Genomic DNA, 24,395 nt, shown 5'->3' with positions numbered 1-24,395 from the left:
CAATTAGACCTCGTCTTCACACGCAACTGCTCCATGGACAACACTTTAGTTACTCCATTACACACCTCAGACCACTTTCTCATCGCTCTTAACCTCATACTGACTCCGGATACAACACGCACTCCTACACAGATTAGCTTTCGGCGTAATCTACGCTCACTCTCTCCCTCTCGCCTATCCACTATGGTTTCCTCTTCATTCCCTCCACCTGCTCAGTTCTCAGCATTGGACACTAACAGTGCTACTGATACTCTTTGCTCCACTCTAACATCCTCCTTAGACAGTTTTTGCCCCCTTTCATCCAGACCAGCCCGCCCCACCCCATCTGCCCCCTGGCTGTCTGATGTTCTCCGTGAACATCGCTCTGGACTCAGGGCGGCAGAGAGGAAATGGCGGAAATCTAAAAACTATACTGACCTTACCTTGTATCAGTCTCTTCTCTCTTCTTTCTCTACAAATGTCTCCACGGCTAAAACAACATACTACCACAACAAAATCAACAATTGCTCTGACTCTCGCACACTCTTTAAAACTTTCTCCTCTCTCCTTTGTCCTCCTCCTCCCCCTCCTTCATCAACTCTTACAGCTGATGACTTTGCATCATTTTTCACAAACAAAACATCTCTCATCAGCAACCAGTTCTCCTCACCACAAACTGACACGCACATCTCAACAACTAACACAAACACGCTTCCATCCTTCTCTCCGCTCTCCGAGGCAGATATTTCTAAACTCATCCTTTCCAATCACCCTACTACCTGTCCACATGATACCCACTCACCTCCTTCAGGCCATTTCTTCTTTAATCACTCCTGCACTCACTCACGTTGTCAACACTTCTCTTCACACGGGAACCTTTCCCACAGCATTTAAGCAGGCTCGGGTAACCCCACTGCTTAAGAAACCCTCTCTGAATCCAGCACTTATAGAAAACTACAGACCAGTTTCCCTTCTGCCTTTCATTGCAAAGACATTTGAGCGAGTTGTGTTGAATCAACTCTCTGTGTTTCTTGAACAGAACAACCAAATCCTCAGTGCTCATCCTGCTGGATCTGTCTGCTGCTTTTGACACAGTTAACCACCAGATCCTCCTGTCAACACTTAACCACCAGATCCTCCTGACGACGGGGATCTCAGGAACTTCACTCCAGTGGTTCAGGTCTTACCTATCTGGTAGGTCCTACAGGGTGTCATGGAGAGGTGAAGTGTCTAAGTCACATCATCTAGCTACTGGGGTTCCCCGGGGCTCAGAGCTTGGACCACTTCTCTTCTCCATCTACATGTCATCATTAGGCTCTGTCATTCAGAAACATGGCTTCTCCTATCATGGCTATGCTGATGACACTCAACTCTACTTCTCATTTCAACCAGATGATCCTACAGTCAGTGTTCGTATCGCTGCCTGTCTGACAGACATTTCTGACTGGATGAAGGAGCATCACCTTCAACTCAATCTTGCAAAGACAGAATTACTTGTTTTCTCAACCAACCCAGCACTTCATCAAAATTTCTCCATTCAGCCTGGTTCATCAACCATAACTCCATCCAGGACAGCCAAGAACCTTGGAGTTGTGATTGATGACCAGTTAAACTTCACCGACCACATTACTGCAACAGCCCTGTCCTGCAGATTTGCTTTATACAACATTAGAAAGATTAGACCCTTCCTATCAGAACAGGCTGCACAACTACTGGTTCAAGCTCTTGTTCTCTCCAGACTGGACTATTGTAATTCTCTTCTGGCTGGGCTTCCAGCATGCACTATCAAACCCTTGCAGCTGATCCAGAATGCAGCGGCGAGAGTGGTCTTTAATGAGCCGAAGAGAGCTCATGTTACACCTCTCTTCATCAGACTGCACTGGTTGCCAATGGCTGCTCGCATCAGATTCAAGGCACTAGTTCTCGCCTACAAAGCAACCACTGGCTCTGCACCAATATACCTAAAATCACTTGCTCAGACTTACATACCCTCCAGAAGTTTGCGTTCTGCGAGTGAGCGACGCCTCGTGGTTCCATCCCAAAGAGGCATGAAATCACTCTCACTGACATTTTCCTGGACCGTTCCCACCTGGTGGAATGACCTGCCGATCTCAATTCGTGCTGCCGAGTCTGTAGCCCTTTTTAAAAAAACATCTTAAGATATCTTCCAATTGCACCTGACCAATAAAGAATAGCACTTAACTATCCATTAATTGTTTGTCCCCCACAAAAAATTGCTTTGGATAAAAGCGTCTGCTAAATGATTAAATGTAAATGTAAAATAAAACAGAATATTCTTATGGGCTATTACATTTTTTTAAAGGTCCCATGGCATGGGTTATTTTATTGTTTTATAATGTTTCCTGGGGTGTATTTATATTGATAGTATGGTTTTTACATTAAAAAAATGTCATCATTTAGAAATAAAAGGCATTTTTTCTATACTGATATTAGCCCTCTGTTTAGAATGCTCTGTTTCAAGAGGCGTGTCTGCTGAGAAAACACCCACTGTTGTGATTGGCTGACATCTTTGCATTTAAAATTAGATAACGTGCGGATGGGGTGGTTTAGCGTGGTTTAGCTGGAGCAGCTGCAGCGCTGCCAGTCGAGAGAGAGACAGACAGAAACGGAGCTGGGGAAAGATTGCTGAGGAAGTGTTATTGTACCGAGTTTTTGAGAGCGCAAGTTTATTTTGTTTGTATCTGAGAGCTCTGAATAATCATGAGTGAACTTTGCAACGTTATTTCTCTCACAAAAATCTTTCACCACAGCTAACAGCAAACACAACATTGACATGAATACAGTAAGAGCTTATGTCGAGCATAATGAGCAGCGTCATTCAAACGGCAGTTTGGGCAAGTGTGCACTGCAAATGAATGCGTGACAGACCGATCCGAACATTATAAAGAGTGTTCTTTAATTTAATCAATTAAATAACAGATTTGTCTCATGCTGCTAACAGAAATGGCGGGAAGTTGATGGTTTTAGTCACTGGCTTGATTCACTGATGCATCAAGATGGCCAGCTGCAGGACTGACAGTTTTAAACGATTTAGAAAGAAAGCCTGTGTGAACTTGAATGATTAGCTACACATCAGAACTCACTGATCCCAGATCAGGCATTAATGAACAGTGTTAATCACTGTTTGTGGCGGTGCTGTTGAATCCTTATGTTAAAGCCTGTGTTGCTGACATCCACTGATAAAACTGACTCCTTTCTCTACTAATTCTCTGGGCAGGCAAAGCAGAGGAAGGGGCAGTAACCTTTCCTGGTATGACGTCATAACATGAGAATTCTAGATCAGCTCATCTGAGCTCTCATTCTCTCAAAGGCAGAGAAAGACAGCCTGAACTCGTTTTATACTGATCAAAATTTCTAGCGACTTGAGGACAACATTCAGGCTAGGGGAACTCATATTAATGTTGAAAAACCTCATAAAATAAAAAGTTCATGCCATGGGACCTTTAATGAAAATGTTCAAAAACCCTGGTGGTGGCTGGCAACTTTTTTTTTTAAACGGTGGTGGGGAAAGAGTTACTCATCGCAGCTGTTCCTATTTGAGTTTATTACCATTGCATACTTAATTTTCTGTTTCTACGGATCATTGTTCTGTTTGCGTAGACACGCTATTATGTTTTGGTTTTGAGTTTATTTCTTTATTAAATACATTCATATTGGAACCTTTTGACTCAACTTCATCTTTGGACCTTTATTATTGTAACATTAGAATTGTGTTTATTTTATTTTTTATTGCTGAAGTAATTGTTGAACTTTCTTCTCCATCATATACTTCTGTGATCCAGAATGGCAGAACACCTGAAAGTTTTGTTTAAGCTGTGCACTGTACTATACAGACGTAAATTCACATTTCCATCCTGAGCCTTATTCATTTCACTTTTGGTAGGGTCTTTGCATTTTCCAAAAATAGAACTTTTGTTTCAAACTAAAGTTTTTCTTATCTGAGCGAAACCCAGCAAAAGTAACAGAGAGCATTACTTTCCATCAAAATAAATTAAGTAAAGTAGCCTAACTCGATCAAATTTGCCACACGACCAACCGAAAGCTGAGCTTGTTTTCACCACTAAATACAAAATTAAAAAGGTAGGCCTAATTGGGACTTTTTATCTCACAATTCTGTGAGATACTACAGACCTGTTTCTCTCCTACCACTCATTGCGAAAACACTTGAAAGAGTTGTGTTCAACCACAGTCTAATCAACTGGATGTAAACCAGTCAGGTTTCAAAAAGGGCCACTCAACTAGAGACAGCATTATTGTCAGTTACTGAAGCCCTGCGGCTGGCTAAAGCTGCATCCAAATCATCAGTCCTCATCCTCCTTGATCTATCTGCTGCCTTTGACACTGTGAATCATCAGATTCTTCTGTCCACCCTCTCATCACTGGGCATCACAGGGACTCCTCTCCACTGGTTTGAGTCCTATCTCACAGGAAGGTCCTTTAAGGTTGCCTGGAGAGGAGAGGTATCCAAAACACATCAACTGACCACGGGGGTTGCTCAGGGCTCAGTGCTTGGACCTCTTCTCTTCTCCATTTACACTACATCACTGGGACCCATCATTCAGGCACATGGCCTCTCATATCATTGCTATGCTGATGACACACAGCTCTACCTCTCATTTCAACCAGATGATGACCGACTGTAGTTGCACGAATCTCAAGGATGGATGGAAAAACATCATCTGCAGCTCAATCTAGCAAAGACTGAGTTGCTTGTTTTCCCTGCTAATCCCACCATACAACACGATTTTACCATCCAACTAGCATCATCTTTGATTACCCCTTGGAGTAATCTTTGATGACCAGCTGTCCTTCAAAGACCACATCTCAAAGACAGCTCGGTCATGCAGGTTTGCATTGCACAACATCAGGAAAATCAGACCATTCCTCACAGAGCATGCAACACCGCATCTTGTCCAAGCCCTGGTCATTTCTAGACTTGACTATTGCAATGCGCTTCTGGCTGGACTTCCATCTTGTGCAATCGAACCGCTGCAAATGATCCAGAACGCTGCGGCATGCCTTGTATTCAATGAGCCCAAAATGGCTCATGTCACACCTCTATTCATCTCTCTGCATTGGCTACCACTCGCTGCCCGGATCAAATTCAAAGCTCTGACTCTTGCTTATGGATCTTCCACAAGCTCAGCATCCGCATACTTCGACTCACTCCTACGAGTCTACACCCCCACCAGAAGCCTTCACTCTGCAAATGGGCAAAGGCTTGTGGTACCATCACAGAGAGGCATGAAATCCCTCTCCAGGACTTTTTCTTTCATTGTTCCTGGTTGGTGGAATGATCTTCCGTCCTCCATATGCACGACAGATTTACTTGCTTCATTCAAAAGACAGTTAAAAACATGAGCACTTAATCTTATCATAAAAAAACCTCTTCCTCCTCTATTTCTCTTTTCTTCTTCCCTTTTCTGGTTTTTGCTACTCTGAGCAGTATACAAATCTTGGTACTTAGGGCACGTTTTGCGTTTTCTTTGCCTCTTCTTGACGGATCGCTTCCTGTACTTCTGAGTTGTAAGTCGCTTTGGATAAAAGCGTCTGCTAAATGCATAAATGTAAATTCTGACTTTTTTCTTGCAGCTGCGAGTTTACATCACAACTTTTTTGCTGAGAATTGCGTGACATAAACTCGCAATTGTGAGTTATCACAATAAAAAAGTCTGTCTTTTTTCCTCAGAACTGGATGTTATAACTTGCAATTTCAAGTTTATATCTCACAATTCTGAGAAAAAGAATCAGAATTGCTAAATAAAATCTGCTGTAAAAAGTTTTGTTTTATTTCTCGCAACTGTGAGTTTATATCCCATAATTCTGAGACAAAAGTCTGTAGCATGGAACCCGATCTCACAGCAATTCCTACATATTTAAAGGTCCCATTCTTCGCGTGTGTTCGAAGCTTTGATTATGTTTACAGTGTGCAATATAACATGAGTTCATGTTTCGCGTGTAAAAAAACAGTATTTTTCACACAATTCACTTATCTGTACAGCGCTGTTTCCTCTGTCCTAAAAACGGCCTGATGATTTCCTTGTTCTATGAAGTCCCTCCTTCAGAAACACTTAATGAGTTCTGATTAGGCCAGCACTTCCGGCGCTGTGTTTGGACAGCAGCTTAGCACACTTTGCCCGGAAAGGTCCCGCCTCTTACCATAACGGGTAGATACGCGCGCTCAATGTTATTGCAAAAATGTCTATATTGCCTTATCAATTTGAGCCGGAATCAGACCCGGAGAATATCGAAGAGGATCGATTACAACCTGCTCAGGAAAGACTTTTGCTGGATGTTTCAGAATGGTAAGCTGTCTATTCAGTAGTTTAAACTGATCATTACTAACACCAACAATCGATGGTGTCTGAATGAATTACTACACTTTTATATGCTAAGTTTTTCGGATTAGTTTAAATTACCATCTAACGTTAGCTAACAAAGCTAAACAGCGTTGCACTTTGTGTCATGAGTTACATAAACTGTTAAACGGACCAACTTAAATAATAAAATACACTTGCCGGTTGTGGTCCATATAAACAACACCTTCTCCAGACAAAGAGGGAACTGCGTCATCTTTTATGAATAATCTTACTGCGAATCCGGCATTCAACTGTTTGAGATTGAGGAAGCAGTCCTCAGCAAAATGTGCTACACATAGTTTTAAATTGTGATTATAATTTTCCGGAACCGAGTTAACCATAAACTGTAGCCATTGATCTCTACATACATCGTCCGTGGGAAGGCCAATCAAAGGTGATTTGACTCCGGGATGAAAATAACAGCGTTTCAGTGGCATGGCGACAAACACACTACAAAAACAACGCTTCCTATTCTCGACCTGCTAGAGCAAAAGGACAACGCCCCCGAATTTGCATGTTCTTGTGGGCGGAGGGTTCGTCAACAGACGGTTTTAGTTGCGTTATTAAAGCAGGAAGTGCAGGGCTGTAGTCCAAACCGGCAGTTCGCTGTAGGCTTTGAAAGGGAACTTCTGTTAAATAAAATATCTCGCTTGGCATTTAACTTTGAGCTTTATAATTTTACAGGTATTATTTATGCTCTAACAGCAACATTACACACTTACTAAAGTTTGAAAGATGGAATCGCAAAGAATGGGACCTTTAAACGAGTTGTCTAATTTGTATGACCTCACTCGTACACATTTGTACGTTTAAAAAAAAAGCGTTATCAGGAAGGACCACCCCTAACACCGCCCCTAAACCTACCCATCACTGGGGTCAAGATAATTCATACAAAAACGTACGAGAGACAAATTCCTACAATATAGCGACCTTGTAAAATATTGTTGTAAAGATTGCGTTGGCTTGACAGTGACTTATGTGTGAGATGTGCTTCATGCATCATCAAACCATTGATGATAGACAATGGACTTTTTGCCACTCAACTTTCACTGAAATTGTGCTAATGTGACCACACTTTGAGAGTGGTCTTCTTTGACTTCTTTGTGAATAAAATATCAATATAATATATATATATATATAATAAAATATAAAATATCTTCTCTGTCTTTGTGAATAAAATATCAAATGTTAAATAGAGGTAAAAGTTATAAACAGTCAGTGTCAGTTGATAGCGTAAGCTGTAGCCTTTTTTCCCAGATTTTATAATTTTTTATAGTTTGATATATATATATATATATATATATATATATATATATATATATATATATATATATATATATATATATATATATATATATATATATAGTTAGTTATATTTATGTTATGAATCTTACCTTGATATTGTTAAAGAGACCCATTGGTCTGCGAGGTTTCGCTGTCTCGATTGCTGTCATTTTGTGTTATCACAAGATGCAACAAACTCTGGAGAAATAAAATCATAACCATTAAAGGTATCTTGCTTTTCCTCAGCAAAACAAATCTAGATATCTTTACAGCTTGCTTTTTATCTCTCATTTTATGTTGCAATCTGCTAAACATTACAATCAATTACCAGTTTTTTTCTTGCAAGCTATTTAAAGTGAACAGGAAATGCTTGAGTTCTTAAAGGGTTATTTCACCCAAAAATGAAATTTATGCGATTAATGACTCAGAATACAGTTTAAGATATTTTATATTTAGTCCGAGAGCTTATGCAAGTGCATGCACACTATACAGTCCATGTTCAGAAAGGGAATAAAAACATCATCAAAGTAGTCCATATAACATCAGTTGGTTAATTAGAATGTCTTAAAGCATTGAAAATACATTTTGGTCCAAAAATATCAAAAACTATGACTTTAATCAGCATTGTCTTCGGCATTAATAAGACATAATCGGCATTTGTTTTCAATCCTCAAATAAAGATTTAAATGGTTATGAATCAGCGCATTTTTATCCAAAATGTATTTTCAATGCTTCAAGAGATTCATTCACAACTAACTGATGTCACATATGGACTACTTTGATGATGTTTTTATTCCCTTTCTGGATATAGACAGTATAGTGTGCATACACTTACATATGCCCTCAGACTAAATATAAAATATCTTAAACTGTGTTCCGATGATGAACGGAGGTCTTACGGGTGTGGAACGACATTCGAGTGATTAATTACATACATTTTTGAGTTTTTGGGTGAACTAACCCTTTTAGGTTACATGTGGTTAATGATGATTTTTATTATATATATATATATATATATATATATATATATATATATATATATATATATATATATATATATATATATATATATATATATATATATATATATAATTTTTTATTTTTTTTTAAATGGGTGACGTGTTTTATGTGCTTAGCTGTTCTCACTAAAACAGCTTTTTATTTTCCAGTTTTTTTTTTCTTAGGAACTTGGGGAGCAGAAATTCATTATTGTGCAATACTTCACAGTGCTTTTTGCTGGTTGATTCAGCACTTTCATTTAATTAAATTCAGCTCCAAACTGATATATATATATATGGCAGGTAAAGAATAAGTTAATGTATACTTTAAGTGTAAAACAAATATCTATAGCAATATATATTTAATTTACTACCTCAACATTTATATGTCCACATTTTGATTAGTATAACCATGAGTTTTCCTTTACTCTCCTTGATTTATTTCCAAATTATGACACATTTCCATTAGCATAGCATGCAAAAGCTGTTTGAGCAACTTGAGTTTATGAATAAATAAAAGTGTACTTACAGCTGGCTGAGATTGAAGAGTTGTAGAAAGTCAAACCACTTTCACTTTAGGAAGATAAGCATACTACTTAAGAAGTTGGGTGGGCGGGCTTTCAGGATTGTGAAATCTCAGCTAGGGGGGTGATATCGTGGAGAAGGTAAAAGAAAGAAAGAAAGAAAGAAAGAAAGAAAGAAAGAAAGAAAGAAAGAAAGAATATATATATATATATATATATATATATATATATATATATATATATATATATATATATATATATATATATATAATTTATTGTCAGCGATTGATGTGATAAAATGTATTACATCTGAAAGCAAGAAAAACCTTTTAAACGAGCACTGAATCATTAATCACCGACGATAGCCAGTCAACCGACGACACGCGGTGCTCATCTTGTCCTTACTCTATTCCACACGTTGTCTGAATTTCCCAGCCTAGCATAACCAGCAGATGGAGACAAAGTACAGTTTACTAGAAAAGACACAAACAAAACTCTATCTGTTCGATTTTAGATCATATTTAGGCCTAAATTATATTGGTGGAAATTTCATTGCTCACTCTACTTAATGTTTCTAAAAATATGAAAGACATGTAGCAACTCATGATGTAATAACTCCACATAATGTTAAAACTGCAAAAAAAAAAAAAAAAAAAAAAAAAAAAAACTATATATATAAAATTAACATACTTTTATGAATTCAGTCTTATTATTATTATTATTATTATTATTATTATTATTATTATTATTATTATTATTATTATTTAATACTACTACTACTACTACTACTACTAATAATAATAATAATAATAATAGCATGAATATTTAACGATGTTGGCTAAAGGCAACATAGTCCATTTTTGTTTATTTTTAATGAAACACCAATTTATTGGTTAAACCTATCTCAGGGAAGAAGAACTCAAATAATTAAAGTGCAAAAAAAAGAAAAAAGTGGTCACATGACCCACAGGGGTCCATTTTGTGTCCTGTTTCTGCACGTGTACAGGTCACATGACCATATTTTCCATATTTTCTCCAATAACAGGTGCATTTTTCACTCATTTGCGTCCAGTTAATCACATTTTTTTAATGCATTTATGAGAATAGTAATTCACATACTATAACTGCCAATATTATGATTTGCACATTTTCTATAGCACTTATAAAAGGTCCAAAACAACTGCCAGTTAATGAGGGTGAAGATGAGGTGTCATACTGTAATGAGGAAGATTAGGTCATAGTGACAATCCGGCAGGGATAGAGTGAGGGTAAGATCGAAGATCAAGATGGATATGATTGACATTTTTGGGTGTTCCATAATGGTACAATGTTTCCTGAGAGGAACAGCTAAATTTGAAATGTTACTTTTTTATTGAATATGAAATCTACATGTAAAATGTTTCAATTAGTCTATTATGGTATAATGTTGCTTTAAAGCAACAAACTTGAAGCTACAACCCATGGTAATACATAACCAGTTTTAACTGGTCATTCAAATGGTATGATCACACTTACGTTTTTCAAGATATATGAATTACTTATTTAGTCAACTATTAGAATGCAGGTTTTTTTGTGCCATGCATAACTGTAGGCCTTACATTTTATTTTACCATGTTTGTCATGATTAAAACAATTATATTAAAGATTCACTTTGTTTAGTAGCACAGAATTAGTTACTAAACATGTAGGGACAGAAATTAAACAGGGAAGTGACCAAATAGATACACATATTTAAATTGTGGTGGCAGAAATATGCTCTCATTTGATATGCATTACATAACATTCTTTTACCACAGTATGTTCATGGGGGAAGAAGGTGGTGGGAACCGGTGAACATTCAACAACTTTTAATCAAATAAATAAACGAACTGAAATTTAAAGGCAGCAGCCCCTCACAGACAACTGCCGCACAACATAACAAAACAAACAAAACCATAACATAAAGTCCAGGCCTGGTCCTCTCTTGTCTTGCACTGTTTTCGCTCCTCCTGTTATGCTCCTGTCACTCCTCTGTGAGACGAGACCGGTGTGGCGTGCAGCTGGCACTCGTTAACACTCGTCACCGGCCTGCTCTCATGGTCACTCGCGTCACTGCTTGCCACATACCCGCAATGCCCTTCGCAGGCCGGGGGACACTCCTGAGACTACGCTCTACTAACAGCCCCCCAAAACCGGCCGTGGTACCTGAGGGTAAGGACAGAGAGGCGAGAGAAACAGAGCCAGGAGCATGAGGAGCGACAGAACGAGAAAGGGGAGAGAGGAAAAAGGAAGAAATACAAATTCTGTTCTGGTTCCCTGACACACTGCCATTCGGTCCTTAGCCAGCCGTGAGGTTCTTCCTCGCGTTGCCATGCGGTGGCACTTGACACTTGGTGGACGGCTCGATCCTCCTTCGCCCCCTGGTGGCCGGCGGTGAGTCCCGCGACCCCTGCTCTTAAGGCTGCAACATACTCCGCAAGAACAGAGAAAAAAGTTCTCGCTCCCAGGACTGCGAGAACAAAATGACGTAATTTTGTTCTCATAGCCCTGGTTTGGGAGTTCTCGCAGCTTGTTCTCGACACATCGCCTGAGCAGAACTTTTTTCTTGCGGGTGTCTGAGAACTATTGTGTGATTGGTCATACATTTAAAGTGGGTGTGATTAATGCAGAGAAACATAGATGATCGGCACCTGCTTTTCTCGTGAAGTATGAATGCACTGGCCAGAACGAACTTTGTTCTTGCCGCTTCGAGAAAACGAACAAATTTCTTTGTTCTTACAGAGTATGTTCCAAGCTTTACCCTAAATGGCAGACGGCAGCAGGCTCCGGCTCACAGCAAGTGCCGGCGACTCCTCCACTCACTCTCGGGTGGCCGCCAGCCCACCTCGACCCAGGGGCACGGCAGTTAGCTCTCCGTCCCACCAGCTCTTCTCTTGCTCCAGCACTACCGCCTCGGGCAGCCACTCGCTGTCTTTTCCCATCCGCGCTGCCTGACCGTCGCAGCACCATGATCCCCTTCAGCAGCTAGGGCTCTTCAACAGCATGTCCTTCCTTCCTCCCGGGTTTTGGCACCAATGTAACGCAGTATGTTTGTGGGGGAAGAAGGAGGTGGGAACCAGCGAACATTTAAAAGACTTTAATCAAACAAAACAAACAAAAGGAAAGTAATGCAGGCAGCCCCTCATGGATGACTGCCTGCACACACATAATAAAACGTAAACAAAACACAAAATAAATTCCAGGCCTGGTCCTCTCTCGTCTTGCACTGTCGTCGCTCCTCCTTTTATGCTCCTGTCAGTCCTCCGTGAGACGAGACCGGTGTGGGGCGCAGCTGGCGCTCATTAACACTCGTCACCGGCCCACTCTCACGGTCCCTCGCCTTGCTGTTTGCCACAATTCTGTTTAGTGCTAGGGGAGAGTGGGGTAAAGTGAGAGCGTTTTTACATTTGCTCCCCTCTAAGCGAGCTAAAATGATATATCAGTAACATTGACACATTTCCAATTAAATCAGGATGTTTCCTAGCAATGGAAATTATCAGAATGCATTCAGGCTGAAGGTCAGTGAAAATATGACTTGTTTTTAAAAAAAAGTGGTCTTGTGTTTCAAAGTGAACAACTTACCTTTTCTACTTTTCAAAGTTTGAATCCTGACAGCTAGCTTGACAACCACACATTCCAGAACTAATGTCGGATTAGTAACAGAATCATGGGGATTGGTCAATTAAGCACATTTTTTTTCTGAACACTGGAAAGTAGCTCTGAACAAAATCAAATACAACATAATATAATTCAAAATGTTTTAATTAATATTCAAAGGACAGATAGAATGAGTTAGATTAGAACACAGTCTGGGGGCCAGAACACAAGACCCTTAGAGCCAGCAATAGAGTCTGGGGGTCAGAGCAAAGGACAATCAGAACCAGCTAGAACAGCCTGGGACTCAGAATACAGGACTACACCCACCTGGATTAGAACATCAGCCTACTGTCATACTCTACAACAGGGCTATTCAAATCTTACCCTGGAGGGCCAATGCGGTGCAGAGTTTAGCTCCAACCCTAATCAAACACACCTGAACTTGCTAATCAATGTCTTCAAGATCATTAGAAAATCACAGGTGGGTGTGTTTGATCAGGGTTGGAGCTAAACCCTGCACCGCATTGGCCCTCCAGGGTAAGATTTGAATAGCCCTGCTCTACAACTAGGCCTATGCTACATTCCAACCCTGAAGGTTACAGTGAAATATGAAGAGTTGCTCTCTCCGTGTAATTCCTCCATGCCTTTTAGGTTAAGGAGGCTTCTTTACCACATCACATGTGCCCCAGGTTGTCTTCCTGGTGTATTGTCTTGGCATGATGGCTTTTCTACTATGTTTATGACATTAAAAATAAAACATATTTTAATGTAATATAACATTACATATGTTTAAGACTAAACTTAACTTGTGCCTTATGTCTCACTTTACCCTACAGCATTTGTCCATTTGTCTCAATTTACCCCACCACCACATTTTTAGAAAAAACAATATCTCTAGCAATTCAGGCTAATCTTCAGCTAGCATGATCAAACAGTTTTATATATTGGTAGTTCATCAACATGTATGATATAAGTTTTTCTACCTAAATCAATTTGCTTTGGCACAACAGTTGATTAAGTTGACAGCAAAACAATTTAATTTTACATGCAAAAATACATTTTTGTGAAAAAAAAAAAAAAATGCTGACCACAACACCATGAGGTCCTCTCCTTCATGGCCAAGGAGAAATTGGAGAGGCTTGAAAACATAATGGTCATATGACCACAAATGTGTTCTGTTGACTAGATACAGGTGTCTCACATTGCCTGATACCTCATGTTACCCCACTCTCCCCCTATGTGTTTAGTGCCTTTACTCTGGCCCTGTCCCAAATGGCACCCTAAACACTTGCAGTCTTCCTTCGAGTCCACAATTTAATGACATAATGCCACTTTGACTGCTGGGTAGATGTCTGCTGCGGAGCTCACTTCAGTGCGAAAAAGCAAAAGTAAGCATTAAGGATGCATATCAGCCACAAAAAGGGTGCTTGCAAGCACCCCTCTGAAACCTAAAATAACAAATGGGAGACCATATACCTACAGTCTCATGGACTTCATGATCACTTGCTCTCAGTGGCCAATGTAAGTCCACAATAGCATAAGTGAAGTGTGCTATTTGGGGTAGGGGACCAGGGTCCTTATCCCATTCTATATATAGGTATAATGAACGGCCTATGTGGAGAGAGACTAAATATGGCCTTGTTGCCCGCGTTCATTTGTTTCAACAGCTATAGATAATTTTCTATTGTATAACAAATCAGAATCCTTTTCAGCATCTACATTGTGGGAGACACTAAAAACAGTTATAAGGGGAGAAATAATTGCATATACATCAACTCTCAACAAAAAGCATAACCAAAATATGACGATTTAATTAATTCTATAAAAAGACTAGATTGTCAATATTACACGTCTCCATCACCAGAACGTTATCAGGAAAGGCTGAACCTTCAAGTTCAGTATAATCTGTTATCAACATTTATTACACGGCTCTGTGAAATATTTAATTCTGATTGGTCAATCGCGCATTCCAGCGGTATGTTATTTCTAGATAACAACCGCTCAAACGGGTACTACGAGATATCTTGACCGGTACTACTTCGATGCTTAGGGCTGGCGCCATCTTGTGGCTGTTAAATACTTAAACAGCCATGGCTACAATGGAAGACTTCAAGGCGGGTTTCCTTTATAAAGTTTTAAATGTGGATATTTTTCTTACACAAACGCGTCAATTCGAATCAGATGGCTTTTTTAACCCATCAGAGCCGTGTGGAGCACGTTATTTGATGGACAGCTGCATTTTTTATGGACTTCAAAAACAGCTACAACTACTGCTTGGATTGACGTTAGCCTGGACTTTTTAAATAAAACTCCGATTGTATTTGTCTGAAAGAAAAATGTCATATATACCTATAATGACTTGAGGGTGAGTAAATCATAGGCTTGTTTTAATTTTTGGGTAAACTAACCCTTTCAGCATTCATTTTCAACATTTAGCAGCAATAGATAAAGGCATAAAGCAGTTTGGAACTGTTTTTCTTCGCGGAAGCTTTGCGTAAGAGCTAATAAAATATTTAATCTCAAGACAATATTTTATGTCTAATTTATTTGAGAATAGTAGCCGTGTAATAAGCTGGATAATGTACACCCAGGCGGTTGTTATCGCAGAATAAACCCCTTCAGAGTGATGCAAGACCTGATCACTCTGTCAGGGTTTATTCTGTGATAACAACCGGCTGGGTGTACATTATCCCTTAGGTAAAACAGAGTGGTATTTATTACATTCTAGAGGATATATACAAACATGGAGAAAAAGTTTGTTGTGCCATTTGTAAAGCGGCTCACTCTGAAAATAGCAACATGTTGTCACATTTAGTTTCAAACGATGTTTAAAAAAACTGGTTTGAATTTTGACAGTCACTTTTTAGCACATTTTACAACAATATTTGTCAACTTAGAGATATTTTAAATAGTTAGATCTAAATATTAAATGTTACAACTAAAATTAAATGTTAAATCTAAATCTAAATGTTAAATCTGAATCTAAATTTTAAATCTAAATGTTAAATCTCAATCTAAATCTAAATGTTAAATCTAAATATTATATCTAAATGTTAAATCTAAATGTTGAATCTAAAATTTTCGATATAAATATAAATATTTAACTAATATGCAAATTCAAAATTCACTCTCTGTCATGTTCGCCAGCAAGAGCCTATATCTCCGTCCTCCCCTGACCAGGTACGGTAACTGTTAACATAGCGCTGTCATTCAAAATGTCGAAAAAATCATCGTTAGGTAGTTACGTACCTGAACATTCAACCGTTCATTGAAAATATTCCGATGTGTTATTATGGAAATATTTAATATTTTCCCTGGAAAATTCACGATTTTCCAGGGAAAAAGTGAAACAGTACACTTGAAACAGCTTCACACTTTTATCTAATTTTCTTTAGTAAAACAAATGCATATTTAAACATTTAAAGTAAACATATTCAGGACATTGATATTACCAACAACAACAACAAAAAACTTTCCTTGCAGTAGATTTCCCTGAAGTGGAAAGTTACTACTGGAACAATATGATGCAATACTTGAGGATGGTTGTGTAGCACCAGAAAGCATCAACTCATGCCAAGGCAACTATGATCAAGGGACACTGTGAAATAAACAATCTAGGATTACAAAAGGTCAATATAAAATATAATATGTTCATTATAATAGAATAAAAGTATATATATATATATATATATATATATATATATATATATATATATATATATATATATATATATATATATATATATATATATATATATATATATATATATATATATATATGAAATAAAGATTTAAGATAATAAAGTGAGATAACAATACTGAGTGAATGCTCTCCGCATATACATTCATAAAATACTTTCATTTCAAACTCACTAAATCCCAGCCTCAGCCCATTCAGAATTACCGGTACTTAGGTAGAAACCTATACATCGAAGCCTGAGGCTTTTGCATCTGAACTCTTTATATATATATGAATACTCTTCATCTATATATGTAAATTTATAGTTAAATTAGTAGCTATTTCTGGGCAGTTTGTCCAATACTTCTTAGATGGACCTCTAAAGCTCCATTAGGTTGGATGAGGAGTGTCGGTGCACAGCCATTTTCGGATCTCTCCAGAGATGTTCAATCGGGTTCAAGTCTGGTCTCTGGTTGGGCCACTCATGGACATTCACAGAATTGTCCTGTCTTTGTTATCTTGGTTGTGTGTTTAGGGTCATTGTCTTGTTTGAAGAGAAACCTTCACCCCAGTCTAAGGTCTAGAGTTGAACAGGTTTTCATCAAGGATTTCTCTGTATATTGCTGCATATATATTTTTCTTGGTCTTGACTAGTCTCACAGTTCCTGCCGCTGAAAAACATCCCCACAGCATGATGCTTCCACCACAATGCTGCACTGTATGATATGGTCCAGGTGATGAGCATTGCCTGGTATCCTCCAGACATGACACTTGCCATTCAGCCCAAAGAGTTCAATCTTTGTTTCATCAGACCAGAGAATTTTGTTTCTTATGGTCTATGGCCAGGCGGCCAGCTCTAGGAAGAATCCTGGTGGTTCCAAACTTCCATTTTTTGGATGATGGAGGCCACTGTGCTCATTGGGACCTTCAATGCTGCAGAAATTTTCCTGTACCCTTCCCCAGATCTGTGCTTCAATACAATCCTGTCTCAAAAGTCTACAGACAATTCCTTAGACTTCATTTTTACTGTTGAGTTTAACGTTATTTGCTTTTTTATTTATTTACTTATTTACAAAATATATAATTTTTTAAACCTGTAATATCATTTTTCAGTCAATTCACTTTAATTATTTATAAGTCATTCAGATCGCTTAATGGTATTAGGTAGTCTTTAAATATGAACTAACATTTAAATTAATCATTTGATACGATGTACTTAATGTGTACCTACAAGTCTATATATGTACGTTTAAAAACAAACAAACAAACAAACAAACAAACAAACAAACAAACAAACAAACAAATTTACAGCTGTAATTGATTTATGTGATTTTTAATTACACTGTTGACCCTTCCCTTATCCCATTAACCCACCCATAAACCAAACCAATCCTAACCACCTGTACCATCTCAACAGCAGCAAAAGTGTTTTGCAATTAAATATTAACACAGTAAGTACATTATTATTATTATTATTATTATTATTTTTTTTTTTTTTTTTTTTTTTTTTTTAATATACAATCATCATTATATATATATTTTTAACATTTTATGGAAAACGCAACAAAAAATGTCACTGAATCTCTACTCTTTTTAGTTTTTCTTAAATCATTTGTAATTTGTAATCTGTTTGTAATAGTTGTTAGCTTCATCTTCCACTTGACATGTCCACAATATTTGGATGTGTAATGCTTTATTGGAGACCCCAGGATTTGTAAATGTCCTTGCAGTGATTAAATCCTTTTCAGGATTTACACCTCTCCTTGTTATGATTTTTTTTCCTACTAAATAAAAAGCCGAACATTTGTTATCCAGAGTGTGAATTAAATGTATTATTAGGCCTGCTGTATATTTAAAGATGCTCCTCGTACCTCCATAAATAAACAGTCTTTGGGTGATTAAGATTCAGAGTACAAATAATTCATTCGTCAACAGCCAAGACTTTGACATGAATTGTAAACTTTAATCTGGACATCCAAGTTTTGAAAGTTTAATTTCATATTAATAAAAATGTAATTAAGTTGATGCAGTCTAACAGCTGATTTCCTCAAATACATAAATATGCTTGCCAATCTAAGGGTCATGTTGTAAACAGTGTTTGTTGATACAAAGTAATTGGAACACCTTCAGGACAACAGTTACATCACCCAAACCAATTGTTATTGTTCACATTCCAAAGTATATTGTTGAAACAGATGAGGATTATGACACTTAATTAGACACTTGTGGTATTATATCCACAGAGGGACAATGAAACAGTTGCATTTCCATTAATGAGTTCTAAAAAAGTTTGCTTTTAAGGGACACATTAAAATGTCAAATAATAATTAATCCTCTGGGAGCTAATTGACAGGCTAATAAATGTTTATCAGACACATCTGCTAATGAAGCGAGGTGATAATGAAGTCCCGAGACGTTCCAGATCCCCCATGACTCTAATTCATAATGGGGCAGTTTATTATTCTTTCTTGTCCAAAACATCTCAATCAGTTTCCAAATAAATTATGCAACACTTGAATATAGGCCTGTTTGATTTTTCATGATAATATTTATTTTATCCAATATATTTTTTTATTGGCTTCAACATCAACATTAAATAATTGTATTTGTATATAAACGATAGAGAATTCAAAGTTTTATATCTATAAAGTAGTATAAAAATAAGCACACTGCATTGTCTTAAAACAAAGGGGGGTAAAGAGAAATTATGAAAACACTAAATTAAGTCTGATGACTATAAGAATAATAGTAGTTCAACTGCTCTGGCCTCTCCACTGCAGTAATTCAATTACAGTCTGGTCATCGGTGGTGTGAGTGATTCACAAAGGATTTATAGCAAATGCCCCAGTGCTTTTCTAATTAACTGCTCATTTCCTGTAGGTATGACCACAACAACAGCATCTGCTGAGAGACACACATGCATTGTATGGTGGGAAAAAATGATCACAGAAGAAAAGTTAACCATTAGGCATGAGAATGTATTGTTCACGTATACCCATATATCAAATAATATTATGCATGTGTTTCTGAATCAACAGTCACAGTGACCAGTTCATGACCTTAGAGGTCACTGTCCACCTAAATGTGGGTATCATGACCCTAGGGGTCAGAGCAAATCTAAATCTGAGGGTCCAGGTGTCGTAATGAAACTTTTACCATGTGTGGAAAATTATTATCTTATAGTGGAAACTATAAGAACCAGAGGATTATTTTGGCCAGGACACACTCTAACAGCTACTCGCTGAATGACTGTTGACTCTTTTCTTGCAACAAAATAAATAGTTAAAAAGACAATTTGATAAGGTTTGTCTCTTATTCAGTGATGCAGCCACAGAAATTTTCCCTCAGGAAATTTGGAACATGTTGTATATATATATATATATATATATATATATATATATATATATATATATATATATATATATATATATATATATATATATATATTGTTGTATATATATATATATATATATATATATATATATATATATATATATATATATATATATATATATATATATATATATATATATATATATATATAGTTTTGTTTTTTTTTTTTTTGTCACAGGCCGGCTCATAGCCTGTGGCAAATAATGAGGGGACACCAACAATAGGTATAGGCCAAACCAGATTCTTTATTGTAAACCAAATCTATTAACTATAAACAATGGAAACGGAATGAGGTGTGAACATGTCATAATGTACGAAGTGCAGGGATGCGTGAATCTGTGTGAAAATGTCTGAGTGGAAACTAAATAAAGCTACAAAGGAACAAACAAGACCTGGAGGAGCAGAGAGAGCGAGAGACAGGTTAATGAGGCAGTTTAAATACCCTGAACTCAGATGGCTCCAATCACTAACAACCCTCCTCTGCCTGCAGGAGGCACCACAAGGCAGGGGAGCGGCCGTGACAATATATAAACTTCCGAAAGCAAAAATCTACTTCAAATGATATGGACAAAAAATACAAAAGAAATCAATGGAAGTTAAACAACTTTAGTATTTCCAAAACTAAACAAAACATATGGCGGGCCTTGCAGATGAAGGGACACTGACAACACAGTGGAGCTATAGGTGTCACTGACCAAGGCAGAGCCAGGGAGAAGGGATACTGCGTCAGGGTCAGGAAATATTGGGAAGAGATGAAGGGACATGGTGATGCCAGAGGAACGGAGGTGGATACAGGAGGTCTGAGGACCAGGGATGGAGGCATCCTCCTAAACCTCAGCAACAGTTAGAGGAGAACTGGCCAGCCAAAATGCATAGTTGATTTATTAATCACATAATATCTCAATGGGCAACAATTGAACGAGGTGGTCAATGTCCACCATTTCAGGGATGTCACTTTGTAAAGAAAGACTACTCGCCCACAAACATACGCATTCACATTATAGACTAAACATGAATAACACGTGCATGCCGTTACTGATTTCACAGATTCATGTTTTTTGAAGTTTACACTGAGATGATAATGGTATCATTTTCAAAAACTTGCACTTTGAAACCACTTTGAAACCTATTTCAAAGTTTGCATTTTCAGAAAACACAGTTGTGTAAACGGCCTCTAAATTAATGATTTTTTCTAACCCAAAGAAATCAGTCAAAAATGTTTCAGGTTACGCATGTAACCATGGTTCCCTGAATGGAAACTGAGACAGCTGAAACTTTGGGGAACGCCTTCAATGTGACTGCATTAAAAATACATGTGCAACTAGTCCAATCCTGACTGGTGATGCGTAACCTGGCGTGATAAATAGTAAAACTATGCATTCAGAAGCTGAGGATGTCATAAGTTATATGCCTATGTCATTTGCTTCCTCAGGGGGTGCCCCCCACCATGGCCCTGGTCCAGGTTTATCAGCTTTGTAGGCTTGCAACACAACCATAGTGTGCTGAGCTGCCCTAGTGTTATGCCCCGTGGCTCAAAGGGACGCAACAAAGATTGGGACACACGAAGGCCAAAATAAAATACGAAATTTATTAACAAAATAGAACTATACAAAAAAGAAACAGTATTAAGGGTAACAGTCAGGAATCAGTGTTTTGTGTAAGGAATGCATGAAAGGGTAATGTGCTGTTGTAGTGTTGTATGTACCAAAGAAACAAAGTCAAACAAATGCAAAACAATAATCAAGTCCAGCCTGCCGACCTCTCTGGGCCTTTTCCTCAGACTCCTTTTAACAAGGCCCAACAGGAAGTCAGTATCAGGTGTGCTTAATCAAACTCTGAGAACAGCCAGTTGAGGGCGGAGCCAGCAAACGATCCTCCTCAGCCTGGGAAAACCCCGCTAAACACAGGAGTCATCACACCTAGCCAGAACCACTTCCACATAAACTCTATAATCCAGGCGTATACACTGGCTGAGTGGGCAAGCACGCTTCTCGCGTTTCCACAGCAGATCTAACCTTTCTGCAGCAGAAGACATAAAGTCCAACAGCTTGTCACATGCTGGGCAGGCGGGCTGAGAGAGCTCAGACACATTGTTGTCCTCATCAGCCTCATCCTGCATGGCTTGGCCTGGGGGCAAGGAACACACTTGCAGCTGAATCAGATGCCACAAGAGAGACCTTGTCATCATTCAGCAGCTTGCTTTGTTGCTGAGATACTCAAAGGCGCAATCCAAATTCTATTTTCTTTTCTTAAAACAGAGTGGCAAGACATAGGGGTGAAACTATTCCCCTAAGAAATGGGACACAACTATTATACCATCACATATCATTGTGATGGCCGACAACGTGGCTACACATCAAGGCGGTAACTAAGCCACACCCACACAGACATGCATCTTTCTCTTTTGTTTGTTTACACATTATTTTGGTTGTCTTTTAGTATATTTCAGAATTAAATATTTTGTTGCATGCATACCATAAAATATCCAAAACCCACTAGGCCAGTGTTATATATTTTGTTCAGTTGAGTACTTAGAATATCCCAAATGTTTCCAACTATGTGTAAATTGTGAGAAAATTTTAACTAAGGATGCGGGACATCTAAGCATAGAGTCTGAGGGAGGCGCCTGTCAATTGTGTCATATCTGCGTTACCCTCGGTTTCCTGTTTTATTTGGCAGAAGTACTTTACTCTTAGCAGTGTGTACAATGGTCACAGGAGCCACTGAGCGAATGCACAGCGTAATGTCATAACATCATTTTAAACACACTTAAATGTATCTAATATGATAAACAGACGCTTTTCCATCGGGGTAAACTGTTCTCTTTGTTTATTAACCATTCCATTCCGTACTGATCCAAGCCAGCTGGTACAAATATGGTTTAATTTTCTACTGTTGTGCAGTGATAATGGAGTGGTTTGCAATTTATTAGAAATGAGTCAGTTACCTTAATAACACAAGAGTTTACAGACTATAAGATATGTAAATAGCGACTGCATTATGAAGGATGACCAGATATTTATCCACATTTAGCAAGCTACAGAGGAACTGGCAGCCAGGCTACACACAAGTGATCGATCCCGAGTGGCAACATCTCTAACAGGCATTCTAGCAGTATGGTACTCTGTGTATGCCGATAAATTCCTCATACCCCTTCATTCGAAGTGTGGTCCTGAAAAATCTTTGTTTGAAGGAATATCTGGATCTTCCCCTTACCCCTACTACTGCAGCCAAAAGAGAATCTAGACACCCCAAACCCTTCATGTGAACGTGCAAAGCAAAGGGGTAGGTGAAAGACAAGGGCTGAGGGGTAAAAACTTGACATGGAGCAGGCTGAGATATCTGTGTTGGTGGCTGGGTGGAGGCAGCAGTGGGCCACCAATGCAGTATATGTTATTATCATCACAGTCTGCTGCTCTACGGCTGAGAACTGTTGGGCAAAGTCCTCAACTGCTCTGCCGAATAGGAGTTGAGGAAACACCCGCATATCAGCCAGATTGAGCCATAGATGTCATTCCTGGTCCACGGTAGTTGACATCACCTGACCGATAGATTGTGCAGTAACCTTTGTCACCCGTAGGGCGAGGTCAGTAGCCGCACACAGCTCTTGGATTAAAGCAGGGTCAGCATTGCCCATGTGCATGTTTGAAGGATGGCGATAACATACGAAGTGGATGCGGCCTGGCCCGCAGCTCCACAGGTCTTCGCCACCAGAGTAGACGTATGTCTACAGGGTTTAGATAGGTGCTTTGGATCACCACCCCATGTCTAAGCACTCTGTGGATGTTCAACAGGGGGAACCCCAGTGTACACTTTTACCACAACACCGATGAGAGCAGTGAAGGCAGAAGTGGCTTCTGAGCGGTCACGAAAGGTCAATGGAGACCTCCATGACTTCAACACCTCTTCATGCACTTTTGGGAAGAAGGGCACTCGGAGCTGATGGGTGCTTTCAGCATGGGCCGCCCTAAGATATCAATCATCCAGCCTTGAGCACTCTGTACATGGTGGAGAGTTCCACTCAAACCTGAAGCTTTAGTTGCCCAGGCAAGCATGGCTGTGAGGTCCGGATCAGACTCGGGCAATGCTGGGACTCCCAAGGGAGGCGGTGTAACAGAGGCCAGCTAGTAGTCACTGTCAGAGTAAACCTCACTCCTCTGACCTCAAAAGACGCTCTAGTGACCGACGCTAGGTGTTTCTGTCTTTAGCCTCCTTGTTAGAGCGTCTGGCTCTCACGCCGGCGGACGTCCCGTAAGCGAGTCCCGCTTGGAGCGGACGGTTCGAACAGGAGGGGTTACCAGTCAAATCCAGCCTACCCTGTGATGTGGTTATCGACATGGCATCATCCGCCAGAACCACGAATTAGACGCTTGGTCAAGAACTGGAAACACTCGCACCTTTACCTGGCAATAACAGTGTAAAATAGTGGCAAAAAATAGTGTGCCTTTACCTGGCAAAATAGTGTGCTAGAAGGGGGTGTGGCCCGAGGAATGTTTCATTTACTTTCATTTTAAAGCTGTAAAATTGTCTAAACTGTTGGGCA

The 24,395-nt window shown here is 38.9% G+C and overlaps 1 protein-coding gene across 1 annotated transcript in view; it reads right to left on the bottom strand.

Annotated features, from left to right (window-relative positions):
• slco2b1 (solute carrier organic anion transporter family, member 2B1) overlaps positions 1-9,284 on the bottom strand; it is a 38,495-nt gene extending 29,211 nt beyond the window's left edge. Inside the window, exons 1-2 of the mRNA XM_067423355.1 lie at positions 9,171-9,284; positions 7,754-7,841 (exon numbers count right to left, since the gene is read on the bottom strand). Of these exons, the coding sequence (XP_067279456.1) occupies positions 7,754-7,813 (60 nt within the window). The 5' untranslated portion in view covers positions 7,814-7,841; positions 9,171-9,284. The remainder of the gene's footprint in view (positions 1-7,753; positions 7,842-9,170) is intronic.
• Positions 9,285-24,395: the final 15,111 nt, after the last annotated feature.

The sequence above is a fragment of the Pseudorasbora parva genome, chromosome 18, assembly GCF_024679245.1.
Source record: "Pseudorasbora parva isolate DD20220531a chromosome 18, ASM2467924v1, whole genome shotgun sequence".
Lineage (NCBI taxonomy): Eukaryota > Metazoa > Chordata > Actinopteri > Cypriniformes > Gobionidae > Pseudorasbora > Pseudorasbora parva.
Note: the sequence above shows the minus strand (reverse complement) of the source record. Positions and strands in the feature narration are given on the sequence as shown.